At 40.9% G+C, this 24,276-nt stretch overlaps 1 protein-coding gene across 13 annotated transcripts in view; it reads left to right on the forward strand.

The window, feature by feature from the left end:
- The window catches only part of MCF2L (MCF.2 cell line derived transforming sequence like), a 202,446-nt gene that overhangs the window by 152,005 nt on the left and 26,165 nt on the right, over positions 1 to 24,276 (forward strand). For 11 of the 13 annotated variants that reach the window (XR_010987205.1, XM_068136898.1, XM_068136928.1 and 8 more), the window contains 11 exons: positions 1,419 to 1,509; positions 15,149 to 15,268; positions 16,367 to 16,483; positions 16,993 to 17,142; positions 17,825 to 17,949; positions 19,678 to 19,792; positions 20,796 to 20,915; positions 22,157 to 22,348; positions 22,582 to 22,773; positions 23,415 to 23,574; positions 23,726 to 23,796. Coding sequence is in view for 12 of the 13 variants with exons in the window: in XM_068136898.1 (XP_067992999.1) it covers positions 1,419 to 1,509; positions 15,149 to 15,268; positions 16,367 to 16,483; positions 16,993 to 17,142; positions 17,825 to 17,949; positions 19,678 to 19,792; positions 20,796 to 20,915; positions 22,157 to 22,348; positions 22,582 to 22,773; positions 23,415 to 23,574; positions 23,726 to 23,796 (1,453 nt within the window). In the remaining variant the exon portion in view is untranslated. Of the gene's footprint in view, positions 1 to 377; positions 1,241 to 1,418; positions 1,510 to 15,148; positions 15,269 to 16,366; positions 16,484 to 16,992; positions 17,143 to 17,824; positions 17,950 to 19,677; positions 19,793 to 20,795; positions 20,916 to 22,156; positions 22,349 to 22,581; positions 22,774 to 23,414; positions 23,575 to 23,725; positions 23,797 to 24,276 lie in introns of those variants that run through there. The other 2 variants (XM_068136908.1, XM_068136917.1) reach the window with 2 other exon arrangements.

The following is a 24,276-nucleotide window of genomic DNA, read 5'->3' on the forward strand; positions in this document are numbered from 1 at the left end:
CCCAGAGGCAAGAAGCATGCACTGAACGTGGCCAGTAAGGAGTTATTTCTAATAGTCTTCTATGTTAAAATGACTGCTCAGCTTCCTTTGAAAGAAAGCAAGTGCTCCTTTGCATATCTTATGATTAATGTTCCTCCCCAAATACTTAGTCTGTCAATTTGAACTATGTTACAATTTATAAAAGACAGGGGATAGACTGTGAGTTGTTTAAATTCGTCATCTTGAAGAATAGCTTAAGATTACACATTTGGGTACCTCTGTTCTTCTCAACATCCTCTTATTTTTATGCTAACAACATAATCTTGTAAAGTGAAGCTGCTGTTTTCATGATTCAGCAATCCTGAATAAGGGATCCCGATGTTCTGTTGCATTGATTTTTATATTGTCTTTTAAGGTACGATGATAAAACATTAATTCTAAATGTCACATGCAGACAGCAGGCCTTGCAGTAAGTTATTATCCAGACTGAAATTACAGCACGTGTATTAAAAATGCCCAACCATATGAGAAAATAACAAATCTGAGCCAGCTTGCCTTGTATTGCCTGTCGTTTCTATTTTGATTGTGATTGGCTGGCAATGGCTGCTGCTGGCATTGCACAATTGGCTTAGATGGAGAATTACAAAACAGGAGCCGATCCCTTGATTGGGACATCGTAGCACATGCAGCTGAGCACAGGCGAAAAAAAGAAAGGTCATCAGTACGCAAGGATTTGAGCAGAATCTCTCTCACAGATGTTTCCATTCCGGAGAGGAGCATCTGATCTCATTTTTCTCATCTATGGCTCATGGCGTTTAAACACTGTAGGCATTTTTTGTTGCAGTGAATGTAAAAATGCACCTGGGAGCACGTTTGCAACCTGGAGGTGTATGAGAACTTCAGATACATGGAGCAATATCATGGAATGATCAGAAGGATCTGCAATTTTAAGGAGTATTAAATATCACTGCGGAGGAAGAAATTCAAACAGAAGGTTAAAACCCTATGCGAAAAGAAAACAACTTTGTTTTGATCCCAAAATGATACTGAAAACATCGTGAAGAAGGGATTATATCAGCAACAAAACAATGGAGAAGCAAAAGGGTTTATTTTCCTCTGAAATAAATTCTGTACAAGGAGTGTAAAAAAACTATAAAATCTTCTAGGAAAAAAAATTAATTATTTTAATATGGTTTGAAGCTCTTGTGGAACATACTTCAGACTGCTGCATCTTTTTGATGGTGTATGCTCTGTCTTTAAGGTGTTTATATAAAGAAGACTCTGCACAAAAACATCAAGTTGTTTTTTTAATAATATCATCTCTACCGGGGGGGGGTGGGGGGTGGGAGGGGGGAAGATGTGAGTGACAGAACTAGAGGGATTTAATTTGTGTTTTTAACTAATCATTCCCTTTTTCTTCTTTCTTCCTCCAAACTTAGTTTACGAGATGCTGGAATTGGATTTATTCTTGTCATAGATCGCAGGCAGGACAAATGGACCTCTGTGAAAGCATCCATACTGCGGATAGCAGTGAGTACTGTTTTAAATTAACTCCTTAGAAAGATTTTCTGTGTTGAATATTCCTTTTATGATCAGAAAACTAGCAAATATTCTTCAACAAAATGTTATCTGGTAGGTGAACATTAAAAGTATTCAGTTTTTCCTTCATCTCAGCTGACTGGGACTGAGCATTATGTGTCTAAGACATGCTTTTAATGCAGTTTGCAGCTCAGGACATCTTTCTGAGAAGGCACTTGGGGAGCCTGTCTTTTGTGTATCTGTAAAATGTGTGCACTGTGCAACTGTCCCAGATGGGAACCAATATTTGCACGCAGGGCCCCTGCATTTTATAGAGCTTTGGTTCCACTTTTCTCTATTCAGGTGAGCTTCCCTTTTAAAATTACATGAGGATAAGGGTCCTGATGTAGTTTACTACCTGTGAAAGGAATTCAGGTGTAGAAGTTGATCTTGATCTTGCCATGTTTTAATTAAAACAAGAGTTGCTTGTAAACAAGAAAATCTTCAGTACTTTCTATATCAGTCAATAACACATGTTATTACTTTCAGTATCCTTTTTAATTATGTGTTGTTTAATATATAAACTAGCTTATTACAGGCAGTTGGGATTTGGGGTTTTGGTTAGGGTTTTTTTGTTTGCTTGTTTTTTTACACAAGTAGGACAAGACAGATTCATGTTTATGGTGCTTATCCTACTATAGGTTTACTTTTTTCCCTTTTTTTTTTCTGTTTGGGGTGTTTCTTTGTTGAAATTTTTTGGGGGGTGGAATGGTTTTGGGTTTTGTGGTTTTTGGGGGTTTTTTTGTGTGTGTTGTGGGCTTTTTTTTCTCTTGTTATCCATGTTTGAATTGTTAGTGTTGCCAGTCTTTCCAGTGAGTGCTAAAAAACAGAGCTGGAAACATTTTTAATGGCTGAACGTTGTTTGCCCTGTAAGATACAAGTCAAATCAGAACTGTAAGTGCAATTTCTGTATAGCTTCATTCTGACCAAAGGCCTGTTTGTTTATTAGTAATTAACAGATACTTATTTAAAGATAGGACACTATTCCCACCATAGAGCTTTCATTCCCACAAGATAGCTTTTTCAACAACTGTATCAGGAATGTTAAAATATTGGCAATATTCCCAAATATTAGCAAAATTTGCTTTCACAGCTCATTTTGAAATTTTGAGATACAGTATTGAGTGTATCCCAGTAGTGGACACAGAGAGGCATAATTTGGGGTGATTAAAGATAAAGGCCTGTACCTTTTGAATCTCTTTCAATTCTGTATTTTCTATTCAAAGACAGATAAGCATTCCAGAGATGACAGTCTTTTATATAATTGGGGTGTTTGGAGGTGGATGGCAACTACACAAATGTTGCTAATAGCCATAAAATTAACATTTATGGTAGTGCTCCTCTAGGGTACATTATTTTGCTTGGAAGCATAATGTGCAAGAACCCAAGTATCTGTTCCACGTGATAGGGGATCACTCGTTGCATTGATGGTGCCTAAGGGTTTCACCTGGGCAAGGATGTGGGAATGCAGCTGTGGGTTGCAGTGCTGTTCATGATGGGTTGCTTGCCTCTTTCCCCCCTTCTTTTCTCATTCTCCTGTGAGCTTGCTTTAAAAGAAAAATCATGCTTCCTAGCTGAAGTCTTCTCTGTTAGGGGCATGATGTTTTTCAGATATTTGTTCACTTCATTGAAATGGCTCAGTTTTGGCTTTGTATTGCATCCATGGATGTATGTAGCAGTTCTTTTCTTGGGCTTCAACAGTAGTTACATCATCCCTGAACACTTGAAAATTTTATTTTCCTGTTCCAAAAAAAAAAGGATGTAATGACAAATCAATCAGCAAAACAATTTTGCTATTATCCACCATTTGTTTGATATAATATTTACCATAAATGAACACTTCATACATTTCTGCCGTCTGCTCCTTAAAAAAACAAACAAAAAAAACCCAAAGCCAAGTACATACAATATGTATCTTTACATATCTCATACCAAAATTTATAGGTTTCTGTGCCCTGTTGATGGACAGAGACATATTTATTGATTTTAATAGCCCAGGGGTAAATGGAAGCTTAACCTCCACTAGTTTGGTTTTCCTAACAGTCACTCTGGTGTCTTTTGATGGTGATGAAACATCTGAGTGTCATTTGGACTATCCAGATTGAATCTTCTGTCTGAAAGCCTGGGATCTCTAGCATTTCATGATTGCTAAAGCTTATTGCTATGTATGAAGCTATGAGACTCATGTTATCTGAGAAGAGAGTTCTGGGTGTTGGCTCATTTGTTGTTCCTGCAACATCCTCCCTGCTGTCTTTTGTGATTTTTCTCTAATCATCCTGAGGATGGTTAACTCTCTTGATTTGCTATACCAGAGATGCTATCACAGTGTGCTGTGCTAGAGCGTCAGCCCGTCACTACTATTCCTGACAGCAGCAGGAAGTATATTTGGAAGCACTGAGCAGCTGCTCAGAAAGTCACACTAGCGTGTTTTGTTGTGTTTTTAATTATGATGATGATTATTTGATGTTATTTTAAAGAGGCTTCACACAAAAATATTTGGTTTGTACTAGTGAGTGTTGAAAGCATATTTTGAAACAAAAATAACAAAGAATTTTTGTTTCAAGCTGAAACTACTGTAGAAAATCTTTCCATATTATGAAAAATGTCTAGGCTTAACATTTTTTTTCCTTCTTTGTGGTAAGGGATCATTTTCTTTCCTGGGACAGAAAGTGAGCAATGTTGAGCATCTCTTGATGCCTCAGAACTAGAGGTTGTGAATGAAAGGATTGAGTGCCTGTGGGTTAAAATCAGAGGGAGGCCTAACAAAACTGACATCCTGATTGGAGTCTGTTACAGACCACCCAAGCAGGATGAGGAGGCAGATGAAATATTCTACAAGCAACTGGAGGCTGTCTCAAGATCATCAGATCTTATCCTTGTGGGTGACTTTAACCTGCCAGACATCTGCTGAGAACTTAATTCAGCAGAGAGGAGGCAGTCCAGAAGGTTCTTAGAGTGTATGGAGGACAGTTTCCTGATACAGCTGTTACGTGAGTTTACAAGGGGTCAGGCCCTGCTTGACCTGCTGTTCTCAAATAGAGAAGGGCTGGTGGGAGATGTAATGGTAGGAGGCTGTCCAGGGTGCAGTGACCATGAGATAGTAGAGTTTTCAATATGCAGGTTAATAGGGAACCTTCACTTTGGACTTCCAGAGGGCAAACTTCAGCTTGATTAAGCAACTTATTTGGAAAGTACCCTGGGTAGCAGCCCTTAAGAACCAAGGGGTCCAAGATTGTTTGACCTACAGCAAACAGGAGCTCTTGAAGGCACAGGAACTGGCAGTTCCCATGTGCCGAAAGATAAGCTGCCGGGGAAGGCAACCGGCCTGGATGAGCAAGCAGCTCTTGAAGGAATTTAGGGGAAAAAAGAGGATGTATCGCTTTGGAAAGGGGGGAGGAAATCTGTGATACATTTAAGGATGTTGTTAGATCATGTAGGAGAAAGATTAGAGAGGCAAAAGCCAAGTTAGAACTTAAGCTGGCCACTTCTGTGAAAGACAATAAAAAGTATTTTTATAAATATATTAATGCTAAAAAGAGGGGCAAGAAGAGCCTCCACTCCTTATTGGACCTGGAGGGGAACATTGTAACTAAAGATGAGGAAAAGGCTGAGGTTCTAAATACCTTCTTTGCCTCCATTTTCAACAGTAAGGCAGGAGGACTTCAGGATAACTGGCCTCCTGAACTGGTTGATGGGGTCAGGGAGCAGTGTAGTACCCCTGAAATCCATGAGGAATTAGTTTGGGACTTGCTGAGCCACTTGGATACTCACAAGTCCATGGGAATGGATGAGATCCACCCTAGAGTGCTGAGAGAGCTGGCAGATGAACTGGCCAAGCCATCATTGACCATCAGTCCTGGCTCACAGAAGAGGTCCCAGATGACTGGAAACTGGCCAATGTGATGCCCATCCACAACAGGGGTCGGATGAAGGAACCTTTAAACTACAGGCCTGTCAGACTGACCTCAGTGCCAGGGAAAATTATGAGGCAGATCATCTTGGGGGCAATCACTGCACACCTGAAGGAATAGAATAGAATAACATAGAATAGGATAGAATAGACCAGGTTGGAAGAGACCTTTGAGATCATCACGTCCAACCCATCATCCAACATCATCTAATCAACTAAACCATGGCACCAAGCACCCCATCCAGTCTCTTCCTAAACATGCAGCTTAAACCTCCCCTGGTGCAGCTTGGGACTGTGTCCTCTTGTTCTGGTGCTGCTTGCCTGAGAGAAGAGACCAACCTCTGCCTGTCTACAGCCTCCCTTAAGGTAGATGTAGAGAACAATGAGGTCACCCCTGAGCCTCCTCTTCTCCAAAGCAGCCCCAGCTCCCTCAGCCTCTCCTCATAGGGCTTGTGTTCCAAACCCCTCACCAACTTTGTTGCCCTTCTCTGAACTCGTTCCAGCAAGTCAACATCTTTCTTAAACTGAGGCGCCCAGAACTGGACACAGGACTCGAGGTGTGGCCTAACCAGTGCAGAGTACAGGGGCAGAATGACCTCCCTGCTCCTGCTGGCCACACTGTTCCTGATACAGGCCAGGATACCATTGGCCTTCTTGGCCACCTGGGCACACTGCTGGCTCATGTTCAGCTTACTGTCAACCAGTACCCCCAGGTCCCTTTCTGCCTGGCTGCTCTCCACCCACTCTGCCCCCTGCCTGTAGCAGATGGCCAAGGGATCAGGCCCAGCCAGCATGGATTTAGGAAGGGCAGGTCCTGCCTGACCAACCTGATCTCCTTCTATGATCAGGTGACCCGCCTGGTGGATGTGGGGAGGCCTGTGGATGTAGTCTACCTGGACCTCAGCAAGGCCTTTGACACAATTCCCCACAGCAAACTCCTGACCAAGCTGTCAGCTCATAGCTTGGACAGGAGCACTCTGTGCTGGGTTAGGAACTGGCTGGAGGGCCGAGCCCAGAGAGTGGTGGTGAATGGTGCCACATCCAGCTGGCGGCCAGTCAGTAGTGGTGTGCCCCAGGGATCAGTGCTGGGCCCCATCCTGTTTAGTATCTTCATTGATGATCTGGATGAAGGAATTGAGTCCATCATCAGTAAATTTGCAGATGACGCCAAGCTGAGAGGAGATGTTGCTTGATTAGATGGTGGAAGGGCTCTCCAGAGGGACCTTACCAGGCTGAATAGATGGGCAGAGTCCAAAATTATGACATTCAACAAGTCCAAATGCCGGGTGCTACAGGCTGGGATCAGAGTGGGTGGAGAGCAGCCAGGCTGAAAGGAACCTGGGGGTACTGGTTGACAGTAAGCTGAACATGAGGCAGCAGTGTGCCCAGGTGGCCAAGAAGGCCAATGGTATCCTGGCCTGTATCAGGAACAGTGTGGCCAGCAGGAGCAGGGAGGTCATTCTGCCCCTGTACACTGCACTGGTTAGGCCACACCTCGAGTCCTGTGTCCAGTTCTGGGCTCCTCAGTTTAAGAAAGGTGTTGACTTGCTGGAACGTGTCCAGAGAAGGGCAACAAAGCTGGTGAGAGGTTTGGAACACAAGCCCTATGAGGAGAGGCTGAAGGAGCTGGGATTGTTAAGCTTGGAGAAGAGGAGGCTCAGGGGCGACCTTCTTGCTGTCTACATCTACCTGAAGGGAGGTTGTAGACAAGTGGGGGTTTGTCTCTTCTCCCAGGCAGCTAGCACCGGAACAAGAGGACACAGTCTCAAGCTATGCCAGGGGAAGTTTAGGCTTGAGGTGGGGAGAAAATTCTTCATAGAGAGAGTCATTGGTCATTGGAATGTGCTGCCTGGGAAGGTGATGGAGTCACTATCCCTGGAGGTGTTCAAAAAGGGATTGGACGTGGCACTTGAAGCCATGGTTTAGTAGTCATGAGGTGTTGGGTGACAGGTTGGACTTCATGATCTTTGAGGTCTCTTCCAACCTTATGGATTCTATGATTCTATGAATTCCATGCTGATTACTTTAAGAATGCTATAGACAGTCTGGACCGCAAAGAGGAAGTAAACAGTTTTGAAGGTACAGTGTAAGAGCAGTGGCTGCACCATTCATCCAGAATGATTGCTCCTGAAGAATGTGCAGAGGCAGCAGAACTGAAACCAAAGCCAGAGGAACAAGACTGAAAGATGGCCTGTCTTTTCCTGTCATGTGGTATGCCCAGGTATGCAGGCATTGCTGTTATACTGAACAAAGTTGCAATGGGCAGGTGGCCTAGGAGGTTGTCCTTAGCAAGTGAAAGACTGGAAACTCTGTGTTTTGAGAACAGTGGAAACAAAATTATTATTTTTTTTTTTCCCCATTTTGGGTAAAGTGAAGTGTAGTAGGATCAAGAAAGGCATGTGTTTGGAGGGTGACTCATCCTACCTGAGATAGGAGGGACAAATAACCTAGAGATACTGTCTATTATATAGAAAACTTAGCTTTTTGGTGGCTGTAAGTTGGACACCATCCCTACTGTTAAATCTCTAGGAAGAATCTGGTCTTGTGGGGTAGAGAGACTGAGTGATGTTCTAGTAGAGGCATCAAAAGCCACACTTTATGTTGTTAAGTGCCAAGACTTGGCAGTAAATTGTTATGTTCCCAGAGAGGCTGTAGACAACAGAAAGCTATTACAAGAAAAATATCAAAGTCAGCCATTGCAAATTGTCCATTCATTACACTGTTGTGTGAAGATACAAAAGTTTATAAGTTTTTTGCGCTGCAACCTGAGATTTTTCTAAATTTGTACTAGAGTGTTCTCTTTTCAATGGAACATGGCATACAGAGAGACACGAGGCCTTTCTGAAGGTTCCAGCTCCTGTGGCTGATCAAGCAGGTAGGCTCATGGAAATAAGGTACATTTCCTGAACCAGGATGCAAGGAGGAGCAGTCACATAGCTTGGTAAAATGTATTCTTATTGTCCCAACTGAAGTCAGGTGAATGACAGACACAAGATAAATTGATCCCCTTTTACCTCCCATGCAATCAGATATTGAGAGGTTTTTTTACCTGTTTTTTTTTTACATTTTTCTTTCCTAGTGTTGTTATCCCCAGACAAGCAATATTCAACCCACAGTTGCAGGAGAAAGCCTAGCAACTAGTCAATGTGCTCTGGGGTTTCACACTGCTCTGTTCATAGTTCCAGTGTGTTTTCCTTAAAAAACTAAGCCTATGTTTTCTTTATCTCTTGTCCTGTTGTCATTGTCTTCCTCCATTTGAGGGGAAAGGTTGAAATATTAACTTAGCCTTTTAGACAAACAAAACACTGCACTCAGCATTGTTAAAACTTTTACACCAGCCAGCCATCAACCTCATTCTTGAAGTCTAGAGAAAATAAACTTGGTGCTTAGGGAATAACTTCTGTGGGCAACTGCTTTTGAGGAAGTGGTTGGTGTGGAGTTCACTCAGGTAGTAGTGAGAAAGCTTTATCCAGTTTCAAAACTTTGAGGCTCTTGCTAAATGTGACAAAGTTTGGATTTTACCCAGTCTCTTGGAGAGGTTTACTTTGTGATTTGCCACCTTTGACTAAGGATGCATTGCACATAGGTTTCATGCCTTCTGTTTAGGACTGCATTGTCTGGAGCACTGTTTTTCTTAGCTCTTCATAAATCAAAATGCAGTCTTCATAGTGACAGAAGCATAGCCCATTAATTGCATTGAAGATTAGGGCCAAGACTTTCAGCTGTCAGGAGGAAACCAAAAACCAACAGAGATTTGCATGCTAATACCATCCTAAACCTTGCAGGAGCCACACAGTCTCATTTTTGTGCCACTGGGAGTCTTAACATTGGTTTTACATCCAAGGTGAGAAACAGTCAATTACAGTAATCCATCTCTGAGTTCTTTGGCCTTGTTTATAGAGTGATGTTGAGTATCTTAGTGAGTTGTTGATACAGAAAAGATGCATTTTGTAAGTGACTCTCTGTGAAAGGCGTAAGACCAGGCTGGATGAGGCTCTGGCTGGCCTGATCTAGTGTGGGGTGTCCCTGCCACTTAAACTCTGAAAACAGAATCATAACATCACAAGCCATTAAACCCAGTTCTAATGCAAAACAACTCAATATTTTTAAAACTAGATTTTTATTAATTGATTTAATTCAAGATTCTTGCTTGACAAGAAGACTATGTGAGAGACTTGATTCTAGCCAGCAATAAACAGTCTTGAGAAAATAGCAAAGGGGGGCTTGGGGAAGTACTTTTTAGCTCTTTTATATACAAAGGTATTTAGGAAAGAAGAACCCTGTGGTTTATGGCATACTAGTGCAGAAGGGAAAACCCCATCACTGAGTTTTGTAATGTGGGTGAATTGAAGCACTTCAGAAGTTCCAAGTATTTTTTTTAGACAGAGCTAATAAAACTGACTCAAACATTAACTCTTTGATGGCTTACATGGTTCAGCTATTTTCTGAAAGCTGCCTGTTTACTTCAGAAGCTGAAGAAAAAGGACTGTAGGTTCACTGTTTATCAAAATAGCTTTCCTTTGCTCTGTAGGAGTACAAAGGAATTCTGAGCACTGGGGAAACTGCATGAATTGCTCTTGGGATGGATCAGCAAACTAATTTTAAGTGTGTCTCTGTCTAAAAGGTGTACATATCTATCCATGTGATTCCTTTGCATACTAAATAAGTCCAAGAAGGAAACTCAGGATATAAAACCTCCAAATTGGTGTTTTTCTTTTCCACAAGATCACCTTTAGTTACTCACTGCTGAAAGCTGTTGTGACAGACTCCTGGTTGTAGACCCCAGCCATTGCTTTGCTCCTGTGCTGCCTCTTTCAGGGAGCAGCAGCCTGACGTCACTGCATTCTGTCTCAGTGTATATTGTGACTGTTGTAAAGAATACAATTTAATGAGACTTATTCCTCCTTCAAAAATGCCATCTGCCCAGTAGTCTATAGTGTGTATGTGCTGCTTGCAATTGCTGTCAGGCTTGAGTGCGTGCAGTAGTTGCTCTGCCTGGCTGGCGCAGGTAAAATTGTCGAATGACTTAAGTAGCTCCCTGCTAGTGCTAAGAAAGCAAGACCATGTTACTCAATGGAAACCAAAGACAGGAAGAATCTTCCTACCTGTCTTTGAGGAAATGCTATAATTCCTTCCCTATCAATAAGCTGCTACTATGCCTTACCAAGAATCAGGCAGGGATTGTTTCCTGCTCAGCTTTTGCTGTTCCTTACCAGCCATTCACCATCCTGCCATCTTTGTTTTGGAGATGACCTGCCTCTCCTCATCTCCTCCTATTAGCAGCTGCTCAACTCCAGGGTCAGCACTGGTGCTACAGGCAGCCAATATTCTGTGAAGAAAAGCAATAATTAGGTTTATATGCAACCAACTCAATTTTACAGATGAGTCCATTCTCTGTAAGATTCCTCCTTTCCGGACACCTGATGCATGCAGTGGAAACCTCCACATCCCTGAGAGGCAGAGGCCTGAATGCAGGCAGGTCACCCTGCTCCTGAGAATTTATTAACCAGGTTCCCAGAGTATTTAGGGTAGCTCCTGTTTTGTCCAGCCAGCAAAGGTTCTTCCCACATTCCAGATTTGGGGTACTCCTAGAGCAGCAGAGACCTCTGTGTATTGGAGCTGTGCTGTATAAATTCCTGGATTTATTTCAACACGACTAACTACATGCACATCTTATCTTTTTCTCTGTCTTTGAAACCAGCAGTGACTGAATGAGGAAGCAAATGAGATAAGCAGGTAGAAAACGAATCCTGCAGCTGTCAGAAGTATCAAGCAAGAGCCAGTGATGATGCAAGTGAGGCCACACCCTGAGTACTATGTCCAGTTCTGGGCCCCTCAGTTTAGGAAAGATGTTGACTTGCTGGAACATGCCCAGAGAAGGGCAACAAAGCTGGTGAGGGGTTTGGAGCACAAGCCCTATGAGGAGAGGCTGAGGGAGCTGGGATCGCTTAGCCTGGGGAAGAAGAGGCTCAGGGGAGACCTTATTGACATCTACAACTACCTGAAGGGAGGTTGTAGCCAGGTGGGGGTTAGTCTCTTCTCCCAGGCAACCAGCACCAGACAAGAGGACACAGTCTCAAGCTGCACCAGGGGAGGTTTAAGCTGCATGTTAGGAAATAGTTCTTCATAGAAGGAGTGACTGGCCATTGGAATGGGCTGCCCAAGGAGGTGGTGGAGTCACCATCACTGGAGGTGTTCAGGAAGAGACTGGATGAGGCACTTGGTGCCATAGTTTTGTTGATTAGATGGTGTTTGTAATGGGTTGGTTGAATAACAAAACATGACCCCTGGTCTCTTTTGCAAAGTGTAATATTTGAGACAGTCTTGTAAAGAAAGATACTTTTGGAAAAAAGTTTTGAAACACAGACTCTCATTCAAATCACAGTAATATTCATTGACTTCACTAAAACAGTCCTTTAAGGCACTTTATTTTATGGTGTAAGTAAATAATGAATATTTGGGTTTGTGCTTAATATTTGGCACAGCAGTGCCAAAGAAGTCATTGTTTGCTCTGTCTGCTTAGTTGACAATGACTTCAAAGAAATATGCTGCTGGACTGGAACGGAGGCTTTGTTGCTCTCTCATGTTGAGGATGAAGTTAACTGGTTGAAGTTCACACATAGCTAAGGAGTGTCACGTGCATTGTATCATTGTCTCTGCAAGTCACCAGGGCTTGGGGGGTGGAAGTTAGAAAATGGGAATATTTGGGCGATGCAGATATGAACTTGGATAAACTCAAGTAGCTGGCGCAGATCCGATGTTGTTTACTGTAGCAATGTTTTCTTGTTTCACAAAGATTAATTGGCAGACTTGACTCCAAGCCACAAGAAGCGGAGGAGGAATCAGTTTTTAAGAATTGTGATTTCTTTTTTTTTTTTTTTTTTAAACACAATGAAACTGGAAGCATAGGAGACAAACTAGTGGAGACAAAACCAGTGTTGTAGACCAAGTTAGGGTAATCTAGAATTTTAGCTGTTGTTGAGAGAGGGGAAACTTCCAATAAGCCTTGAAGAGAAGTTGAAGTGGTACAAGAGTGATTTCAACAGCATCATTTTGGGCAGACATGCAGAGGTGGAGAATAACTGTAATGTGCATTCTCTGTCTGATTTATTTGAATTGAGCATGAATGAGACACCCTGCTTAATTTGGTTGTGCAATTAAATTCTGTATTTCATAACAGCTAACACACAATTTATGAAAATTTACTATTGCATTGCAATTGGCTATTAGTGTTTGCTCCAATAATAGCCTGGATACCATAGAATCGTGGGAGAGACTGTAAAAGACCATTTGCTCTAACCTTTTGTGGGGGAAGGGAGCTTTGATGACATTATCTACTGCCCTGTGTAATCCCATCCTGAAAACCTTCAGTGATGAGAACTACACCGTACCCCTAGGAAATTCATTCCAGCAAATGCTTGTTCGCACTGTAAATAAGTTTTTCTTGTATCAAGATGAAAAGTCACGGTGCAACTTGTACCCACTACTCCTAGGCCCTTCCACGTGGCAATTTGTGAAGAGAGAGCCTCTGTCCTCTTTGTAGACATCCTTTATGGGGCAGCTGGAATACTGTGGTGAAGTCCCCCCTGAGACTTTTCTTTTCCAGGGAGAAGAGCTCTAGCTCCTTAAATCTTTTGTCTCTGGGCAGGTTCTCCAGCCCTTTGACCATACTTGTAGTCCTCCTTTAGAGCCTCTCCAGTCTGTCCATATTTTGTTTTATTGTGGGGACCAGAACTGGACACAAGACTCCAGATGCATCCAGAAAAGTGCTGAGTAGAGTGGAATGATCTCTCTCACTGCTCATAATGTCCCTGAAGATGCAGCCCAGGATCCAACTTGCCTTGTCTTGCATTCAGCCTGTTGTCTACCAGCACCCACAAATCCCTTTCGGCATTTTTTTTTTCTGAAATTCTGGAGTGAAAATATAGACCACAGTCAGAGAGTGTAAAAGAGAGAATGTGAAGTGAGAATGAAGAAATATATTACTTGTGCATGTAACTTAAATTTTCTGTTTGGTGTCTTTTATGCTTCGTAATTTCATGCCAGTGTGTTTCTAATGTATCTGCTCAACTTGAAGCTAATAGGATAGGCATTTCCCAGTGTTCTGACTAAATATACGTGGGTTGCAAATAGAAGCTGCCAAAGACAGTATGTTTATGTGTAGTGGATATCTGACATGAATACCATTTTTTTTCCCCACAGTGTGCTATCTGGAAAAAAATATTTATTCTTGGAGCTTTTTCTTCTGAAATGTTGTCATTGCCACATAATAAACTTCACATTTTGGAAGTTTCACAAGATTATTCAGGAGATTTAAATTAAAGTTTCTTAGTACGACTGAAATAGTATTCTTAAATAAATTTGCAGTTGTCCTTTGTACAATAATGCAGAAAAAAATGGTCCAAAATCATATCTTCAAGCTTTTTCCTCTGAATTCAGTCAGGAATTTTCTATAAAAAGTTACTCCTTTGCTCACTGTAGGTTAGTAAGTCCAGAGGTTGTACGGGTTTTAGTACACAAAGATTAGTAATAGGGTGAGGAACTGGTGTGGGCACCTAGAAGTACCTGAGTTCTGTTCCCAGCCCTCAAACTCCTCTGGGAGTCACCCGTCATTGCTTTCTAGAAAATTCTGAAGTGGAGACAGATTGTGAAGCTCAACCCTTCAAGGTTAAGCTGTTTTTCTCCTTAAAAAAATTCAAATGATAAATACCTGGAACTCCTGGAAACCTCAAAACAAGCATTAAACCTCTTCTAAGCTTCCCAATGCTAACAGTTTCTCTAGGCAAGAAAACGGAGCATAGTGTAACAACTTCTTCAGGCAGCGTGCGGGTTTTGGTTTTTAAGTAGTAATTCAATTTGCTAAAAATGTGACATAACTTCCAACAGAATAATGAAGAAAATTGTGTACTTAATAATTATGATGATAATTTCTTTAGTGAGCTTTGCTGCCTCCCTATAGTGGAAATATTGAGTATGGGAGAATGCTTGTATGAATTCAAGAATGGCAAAATGCCAACTATGCAAACCTCTGTCACAGCACAGGCTGATTTTTGGTAATTTAGTGCTGTTTCTTTGCTTTCCTCCTCTTCTGTTTTCCCTCTATCACTTGTAGAACTGGGAAAGATCCATCTGCTACTGTTTGGAAGATGATAAAAACTGCACAGCTGAGAACTGCTATAATTGATTTTTATTTTTTGTCTTTTAAATTAAAGCTAATTTCTAAGATACTACCTCAGAAACTTGGTCTTGGTGGCAGCAGTTTGTGTATATGCATAAATTAGGAATGTGTTACTAGGTGTTCAGACAGTAATGGGGGGTTCTTTTGGGACCTCCTATTTGAGAGAATATAAGGTAACTCTGAAGGTACTGCTATTGAAAGAGTACTAAGCAACCACCGTTTATTAGCCTCCTTGGCTAGGATGTAATCTTAGCTGAAGAGCAGTACAACCCAGCCCTGAAAAACTTGATTCTCAGAGAACAGATAACTATTCTCAAAGATGACTAAATGTCTTATTGAATGAAACTCTTTGTGCAAGGCTTGAAAGTTTATAATTGGCCACCCCATTATGGGAGGCCTTTGATACGATTAGTTTGTGGTTTACCAGGGGTTTCTCCATGTTCAAAAATATCTTTCTGCAGCTGAGACGCAGAAAATGACAGACTAAATTTGTGATTTTGCAGGCATCTTTCCCAGGAAACCTGCAACTAGTCCTCGTTCTGCGACCCACAGGATTTTTTCATCGAGCTCTCTCAGACATTGCTTTCAAGTTCAACAGAGAGGAACTTAAAATGAAAGTACCTGTGAGTAATTCTCTGTTTTATGGTTACTAGTAAGAATCTCTTAAAGTATTTAATGTAGCCATTTAGGATCAAAGATCAAAGGATCAAAGCTGGGAAGGGGTTGGTCTCTTTTCCCAGGCAACCAGCACCAGAACAAGGGGACACAGTCTCAAGCTGTGCCAGGGGAGGTTTAGACTCGAGGTGAGGAGAAAGTTCTCACCAAGCGAGTTGTTCATCATTGGAATGGGCTGCCCAGGGAGGTGGTGGAGTCACCGTCCCTGGAGGCGTTCGAGTGGGGATTGGACATGGCACTTGGTGCCATGGTCTAGTCATGGGGTCTGTGTTGATAGGTTGGACTCGATGATCCTCGAGGTCTCTTCCAACCTTAGTTATACTGTGATACTGTGAAATCCTAACAAAAAGGCAATTCCATCAATTTTGGCTGATTCATGATGGTATAGTCTTAAAAGAGTGTGTGAATTTTGAGGCAAATGCATTTCCCATGGACAAATATTGTAGTTTTCTCATTTGAACAAACATACAACTGATATCTGTTACGTCGTTAGTAAACCTGTGTTCATGGAGGTACAGCACTTGCATTTTAAAATAAACTCTGAACTAAAGATACAGAAGCTACTTTACTTATCAGATGCAAATTTCCAGGGTAAAGGATACTCTGTCAATTAAGGTACTTTTACCCTACCCCTCGTTTATTTTGGGGATACAGTGCTTAGATCACAAATCCATACATATAGTATTGTTCTTTCCCTCAAATCCTGAATAACAAGGGAAAATTAACAAAAAATTAATGTTGCTCTTAGAAAATACTCATGTATGGTTTATCAAGATGAAGATACCCAGTAGTGTACTTTGTTTTATAATCCATTAGCTTTTTTCAGATATGCCTGGTACTCACACTCATATGCAGTTATTTATATTTACATCATGTCCAGCTGAATCAACTGTGAAGTTTGTTTTTCTATACTCAAAGGAAATAGTTCCATCACTTGCTTCTCTATTAAACTGAAATTTCTCAGAGGCTGAAGGATGGGTCTTAGAATCCTCAACAAGAGACTTCTTGCCATTGTTCCCACTGACTTTTTTTCTTTGCTGCTGCAGATCATAATGCTGGGCTCAGTATCAGAACTTCAGGGTTATATTGATAAAACACAATTAACAGAAGATCTTGGTGGCACCCTGGATTACTGCCATAACAGATGGCTGTCCCGTCGCACTGTAAGTCTTAGCTTTTGTTTTAACTTTTCAGTTTAATGAATCCTTCTCTTTTATACCCTGTCATTTATAAAACAGATTCCAAGTGATCCAAGTCGACTTGCTCAGAATGAGAAGATGCTCCCAATGGTACTTAGTCATCTTAGAGAAATAATATGAGTAATAATTTGGGAGTGGTTTTCTGAACACTTGGAGCGAAGGAACTACAGTGTATTATTGTGTTGAAGTTTATTGGTTTTGCTACAGGAAAGAAAAAGCTCAAGCAGTAAAATAACTCCAGATTATAAAAATATGAGAAGATAGACGTAATAGGAGCCTAGGAAAAAATATACAATTAAGGAATTAATGGTGACGGTATCTGTTGCTTGCAAAATTATACTTTTACCATTTTTCAGTCTTCTAATTCATCTGCTTGGGTTTGCTTTGGGAGTTATATTTTGTATGTTATGTGTCTGTTTGTACATATGCATGTGATGAGCATGAAACATCTTTAATGGTTTTTATTCCAAAAGGCTATAGAAGGTTTCGCCCAAAAGGTTAAGCAAACAGCTCAGATTCTTCAGTCCTTTGGGACTGAGCTGGCTGAAACAGAACTACCAAATGATGTGCAATCAACCAGCTCCCTTCTTGCAACACACACAGAAAAGAAGGACAAAATGAAGGTATGTAATTTTTGTATAGGATGCTGTCTTCTAGTTAAACTGTGATTTAATACATAGCTAACCATGTTAATAGAAAACTTTGGGGGTGTTAATAGTAGTAGTGAAAACCATTGAAATCTTATTGACCTTATTTTGCCTGGTTTGATGTTAAAAGTCTTTTATGCATTGAGAAATTATATTTCTGGAAGCTAAGTTTACACTTGTACAAATGCATAGTGATTTGTATGTGGAAGTGGAAACCATTCATAAGCAGTGGTGTGTTTAATTTACATTCTTTTCTACAAGAAATTTGGATTGTATTTGCATGTGTATGAAAATACATGTCCTTTTGAAGAATGGACAAATATTCTTTCAGATTGTCTTAAATGGAAGCTATCTGGGGGGGTTCAAGACTGTACATTTAAAAGTGTTGAGATATTTGCGGCTTAAGGAAACACTAGGAGATTTGAACCAAGCTGAAAATTACACCAGGATGTTAAGATGGTAAATGAAGAAAAAGATGACATAGAGCGTTTGCTGTCTGTATTTGTTGTTGTTGTCAAACACTGCTTTTAATCCAACTATGCTCTTTTGCTGTTAAAAGAAAATCCTTTCTTCCAGTTTTGTGCTTTATGAAGTCTGCTTTAAACAAATACCAGCAATGCACAACTACAGCATGTGGGGGTTTGGTTTTGTTTTGTAGGAGGATATCAGGTTAGCAGTGGAACAGGGAGATAATATCCTTGGAAGTATTACACAACCACTTACTGAGAATCCGGAATACAAACTGAATCAAGATCAGCTAGACAATCAAACAACGGTAGAAAGGTGAGAGGAGTTACATACTGAACATGCTGCTTTTTTGGGTTGTCCTCCCTACCTCTTTTACTTAGTTTCATATGCATGTGTGGCAAATAAGCAAATGTTACAGGGTGAACATGTAAAGCAAACTTTCAGAAGCAACTCCTCAGTCGTCAGATCTGTCCTGAGCAAAGTAAATCCCTGATGTCTTCTACCAGGTCACCTGGCTATAAGGAAATAGAGAGTGGGATTTGAGTTCTGGTACCAACGAAGTGAGAGTGTTGTATTTTTTTGTCAGATTTGGACAGCACAGCTGAACAGCTTTTCCATTTGTTTAAGAATACTGATGCTTTTTTCCGAGACTAGAGTGCTAATTTTGCTGCTGTAGGAAAGGCAAGAGTGGGGAAGACAGAAGGGATCTATGTCCTCAGTTACCTTTGTCCAATTTCATTAAGTCCTTTTGAATTCAAGGAGGAGGATTCTTTTGCTTTAACATGCCCAAAGGAGCTTCTGAAATTGCTGATATCTTATGAATATTGTTAGTAGCCTTTAAAGAGCTACTAGGGAGTACCGTGCTCTTGAAGCGTCTTTGCACAAACTTCCTATATACTTCCTTTGGGCATATAAGTAATAGATGTTGTATTCCTCTGCTCTCTGCTCCCCCACCGTCCCCCACCACACCCCCTTTAAATTACTGCCAAGTTTGAGGACATTATATCACCATAGCACAGATGTAAATTTGGACAAAGCTATGAAAGCATAGCTCATTTCCCCCAGGCAGTATTCTGCATTCTTTTTCTGTCTGTCATTCCATGTTTCTGTTACACTCAAGCTGACTTTTATTTCCAAATATTTGTCTATTCCAATCCATAAAGCTTGGCTGAAATCACTTTAAGTTGTTGTTGCTATCAGCTATCTGAAGGACAGTCGGGGCTGGGGTTACTAATTTATTCAAAACATTCCCACTGATACAATAACTGACAGAAGTTGGAACAAACTGTCTGTGCCTTTTTTCTTATCAGTTTTAACTTGTAAATTCAAGATTTGTTTCTGTGCAAGGACAAAAGGTCATTAAAATTCTGATGCTTGACTTTCCCTGGATGTGGCCTGAGTACAGCAAGGCTCACTGGAAAGATAAGGCCATAGGACACCCTACCATCAAATGCAGTATTGGAAGCTAAGTTTTAAAGTTTTAAGGTTTCTGCCAAAATTATGATTGAAGAAGGCTCTTTTCATTGCAGTACTGCTGTACACTTGACTGTGATATTTAAGTAATAACTTTGCTCAGAACAGGAGTGACCTTGAGGTTTATTAATAAGCCTTGCTCCAAGGAACGAAATGCAAGGGCAGCTGGCTAGTCACAGCAGTACAAATTTTTGCCTTCATTTTTTTACTTATAGCTCAAGGCTTAGGTTCCTCTGGGTCCTAGCCCACACACATTACACGTTTTATTTATGTTTGCTAGTCCCAGGTCGCTATGTCTTCAGGCCAGAACGAAGAAGTAGTATGTTCAGCAGCTAGCTTCAAATCAGCACTTGCCAGTTTTTCAGAACTTAATGTTTGTGTTGGGCTTCAGTTTTACATCAGTGTTACTCTGTGCAATACTCAAAGTTTCCTGTATCCAGGTTATTTTTTTTTTCTGGAAAATACTGCTTTGGGGAGGCTTTTTTGTTTACTGTGGAAGATTGTATTGTCCCTTAAAGGCTGCAGCCATCCTTCTTACCCGATTTTTTTGCTTTGTTTTTTTTTTTTAAGGCTTCTGGCTCAATTACATGAAACAGAGACTGCCTTTGATGAGTTTTGGATTAAGCATCAGCAAAAACTTGAGCAGTGTCTGCACCTTCGGAATTTTGAACAGAATTTTAGAGAGGTGAGAACTTCTTGGTGGCAGTCAATATTTGGTAAAACAGAAATGGTTCAGAAGAAAACACTTCCCCCTCTTGTTTTTGCATCTCTTTTGTGTGCTTGAAAGCTTTCCTCAGACTTTTTCTTGTACATGCCTGTACTTGACAAACTGCTTTCTTTACTACCTTGAATACTTGCCCATAGAGATGTAATAACTTCTCTTCTATGGTTGTATGATTTTTTTTTTTCCATGGGCCCATCAGTGTATAAGCATAGAAAAACTCCTTTGAAACTTGCTCTCCACCACAGAAGCATAATATGTTGCCTGCAGCACTTTCATCTTGCCAATAGACCCTTTTATGGAAACAAGGGTTACCTAAACCTTCTGGCTGAAATTTTAGAAAACTCTCCAACACTGTGGGTGGGAAGTTGCAACCACACTGTTAGATGCTGGGTGGAGGCTGAACTACCATTTTTACAGCCAGCTTCTGATCTCATGTTAAACTCACATGCTTGATGGCACCTACAGTCTATTCACACTGGTGTAACTGATGTCAGAACACAGTCCCTGTGTCTCCATGGGAGCAATGCTTAGAAATGCTTTTACTGCAAGTGTGTGTGTCTCTGTGTCTGTTTCTCTCACCTGTTAGGGTGAGGACCTCTCTCTCACATTTTGGTGTTTGCATTTGTGTTGCTTTGCATTATTGTCATCTGGTAAAAGCAAGGTCATAAATGTTTCCTGAACATTAGTTTTCCTCCTTCCTCCCTGCCTCCCCTATTTCCCCGTTGATAAGTGGTACTGGGGTACCAGGAAACAGGATTACTTCACAGCCTTTTCCTTGTGTTTGTTTTCATTTTGAATTGGGGGTAAAGATAGACTGACATAAAAAAAGTGATTTGTCCCTGTATCCTAGTAACGCCATAATGTGAGTCACTTGACTGAAAACAGCATCTCTCAGCTATTTAACTGATGGGTCTCCAAAGAAGTAGAATCCTCTTCATTAATACATATCTGTGTCTCATTTCAGGTCAAAGCAGCTTTGGATATTGTGTCTGAGAGACTGTCTTCTTTCACAGATGTGGGAAACAGCTGTTCACATGTGGAGCACATTTTGAAGGACCTTGCCAACTTTGAAGAAAAATCACGTGTAAGAATCCTGCAAGTCTCAGTTTCTAGTGTGACAGTGCATGTGTGGAAGGGAACAGTATTTGATTACTGAGTATATCTGATGAGCAGAATCAGCAACTCCAGTACTCTGCAGAAGGGATTTGAAATAAAGTGTTTAACCATTAGAGTGGCCCTGTTCTCAGTCACCCCTCAAAGAGAGGAGTGACCAGTCACAAAGTCAGTGTGATCAATTTGTGGAAGAATTGTGTTAAGTGTCTACATAACCAAGTTCTGCACTAAGTGATGAAGAGGCCACTTCCATTTCAATTCAAGCTACGTATTTCATTAAATCTCAGGAATGAGAAAGCTGTGTATTGAAGGTACAGTATGTTAAAAGATGAGTAACAGAAACATGTACTCTGGAAAATGTAGGGGGAGATCCTTATTAAGATCTGTGCTTCATAATAAAATATACAACTCTGTAAATGAAGTCATTGCTCTTGAGGCTGAGGTACTCAAGCTAGGTATATTTTATTTTGGGTTCAGATGCTGCTGTATTCCAAATTGCATGCACATCCACACAAGGCATAGAAGGACAATAGTGCTTCACAGGGAGGCATAAGATTAAAATAATTAATATTTCTAAATTACTCTGATGAAATCATAGATTGATCTGGGCTGGAAGGGACCTCCAAAGGTCATCTAGTCCAATGCCCTCTGCAGTCAGCAGGGGCATCCTCAATTAGATCAGGCTGCCCAGAGCCCTGTCAAGCCTCACTTTGAATATCTCCAGGGATAGGGCCCCAAGCACCACTTCCCTGGGCAACCTGTTCCAGTGTTCCACCACCCTCATAGGAAAGTACCTGTTCCTAACATCCAGTCTAAATATGCTCTTTTCTAGTTTGAAGCCATTGCCCCTTGTCCTGTCACCACAGGCCTTTGTAAACAGTCTCTCTCAATCCTTCTTGTAGGCCCCCTTCAGGTACTGGAAGGTTGCTCTTAGGTCTCCCCAGAGCCTCTCTTTCTCCAGGCTGAACAACTCCAGCTCCTACAGACTGTCTTCATAGTAGAGGTGCTCCAAATAAAGCTTAAGTTCCTTGTGCATCTGGAAAGATGGGAAACCACTTTGATTGGTTAAGCTAGACAGCTGTTAACCAAAGATGCATTCTTTATCAGCATGTGTATTTTAACTGCCTAAAAACAAATGGGGTCATTTTAAATTTTTTTTCACTGATGCTGATTCAAGGAAAAATGTACCTAAATCAGTGCTTGCTTTCTTAGGAAACTGTAACAAAGGCCAGAATACTAGCCTCAGAGGGTGATGCTTTTATCCAAAGCAATCATTATGCTGTGGACTCCATTATTCCAAAATGCAGTGAACTTCATCATCTCTGTGATGCCTTCACTACAGAGACAGAACGGAAGAGGAATCTTCTTAACAAATCTCTAGAGCTGCACAGCATGCTAGAAAAGGTAAACTTTGTATGAAACAGTTCTGTTTTCCATCTTGTTTGCTTAAACCTCAACCAGTTAATTGCTTAAACAGTCAATCTGTTGTCATAATGACAGGTAAAAATGTATGGATGTGTTGTAAGATTTTTCCTTAAATAGCTAAAAACATCAGAAGTAGGGGTATGAAATGTTTTAGACCTCAGTGTTTGATGTTGACATTGGTGCATTCTGAGCCTGTTCTTTTCTGTTTCTAGTCTATGAAATGGTGTGATGAAGGAATTTATCTGCTGGCTTCGCAGCCCGTTGATAAGTGTCAGTCTCAGGATGGTGCAGAATCAGCATTACAGGAGATCGAGAAATTCCTGGACACTGGTGCAGGCAATAAAATCAAGGAGCTGAACAAAATATACAGGGAGTATGCACACATCCTCAGTGAAGACTTAAAGGTACTAGAAGATGTTCATATGTACTTATGCATTCATTTGTTAATTCTAGAATTGTGCTACTGCAAGGCCATTGATAAAGCTAAATAATCAGTACTATGAGTTATACCTGGGAACTGAAAAGCCAACACATTTCCCTGCCTGAGGTACTAGTCCTGTCACATCTTTGATGAAGCATCATGGGCTTCAAAGCCTTTAAAAAACTACTTCAAATTTTCAGATAGCAGGATTGCTTTTATAAAAATTTCTCTCAAGTGGATGCTTGAAACATGTTTTTTATGTAGCAAAAATGTGCCTGTCCTTAATACTGGTATGACTTCTGCCTTGGAGCATCCTTTTCCTCTTGGTTGATCTCTTCATGTTCCAGAATCATTAGATGCTGTCAAAATATCTTTTTGCTGTTTTTGCTTTATTGAAACCTGAACACACAAATTTTATTATGAAACAATGTTCCAATTTTTCAGTGTACTAAATGAGTGTGAATTATGCCCTGGTGGGAGTGAAGCGTAGGGTAATATTTTCATACATGGTATAAAAGCACTGGCAGTTTCAAATCAGTGTGCTGTAAATGGCAGTGTAGCTTGCTGGTAGGTCTTTGACAAGGATGTTATTTTCTTTTCATTTTATTTCTGTGGCAATGGTAGGAGCATGTGCAAAAGGTTTTTCAGAAGCAAGAAAGTATGGAAGAAATGTTTCAAAAGAGACAAGTCAGTCTCAAGAAACTGGCAGCTAAGCAGACACGTCCTGTTCAGCCAGTTGCCCCAAGACCCGAAGCCTTTGTAAAATCTTCCTGTACCTCTCCAGGTAATCAACTGTAGTAGCCTTTAACTATTTTTTTTCCTCTCTATGCTGTAAAACTTAAAGAAACTTTCAGCTCTGGTTTGTGGTTGAACAAATATCTGTGTCAGATCTGCCCATGTTCTAACTGCTGATTGATTTTGGTTTACACGCTTAGGTCTTCAAAGTGAATATGGATCCAGCTCAGAAAGCACTGCACTTCGGAGGGTAAACTATAGAAGAGGAAAGGTAATTCTTTCTCTTTGTGCTTTTCATGCATATGCTGCTTGAGAAAGTCATAAGTTCAGGAACCTCAAGAGGAATGAGGCAATTCCACTGAAAAAGTAATGTTGTTACCCCTATCAAAGTAACTTTGGTGACACAGTCATGTGGATTAAATAGAGGCTGCTTTGTCACTGGGCTGGATATGAAAGAAGTTAAAGTAAATAGTTGCCTATACTAGAAAAAATGTGAGGGACAACAAAATTTACAATCTACGAACAGGAAATATTTATTATTTGCCAGTAGTCATTGGCTACTCTTAAAACTGGTGAAAGTGAAGAGGTAGTTGTAATTGGCTCCAAGACAGCTTCACCTGTTTTAATGGGTTGCCATTCCTGAGTGGGAATGGTCTCCTGCCCCGCCTCCAGCAAAGAAAGTAACCTGAGAGCAGCAGCAGAAACAAGTAGTTTCCCACTGGGTTAGAGAGTTGAAACAACTCTGCAAAGG

Source organism: Melanerpes formicivorus, unplaced genomic scaffold (genome assembly GCF_026170545.1).
Source record: "Melanerpes formicivorus ecotype bairdi unplaced genomic scaffold, bMelFor1.0.p_v2 SCAF_1, whole genome shotgun sequence".
NCBI lineage: Eukaryota > Metazoa > Chordata > Aves > Piciformes > Picidae > Melanerpes > Melanerpes formicivorus.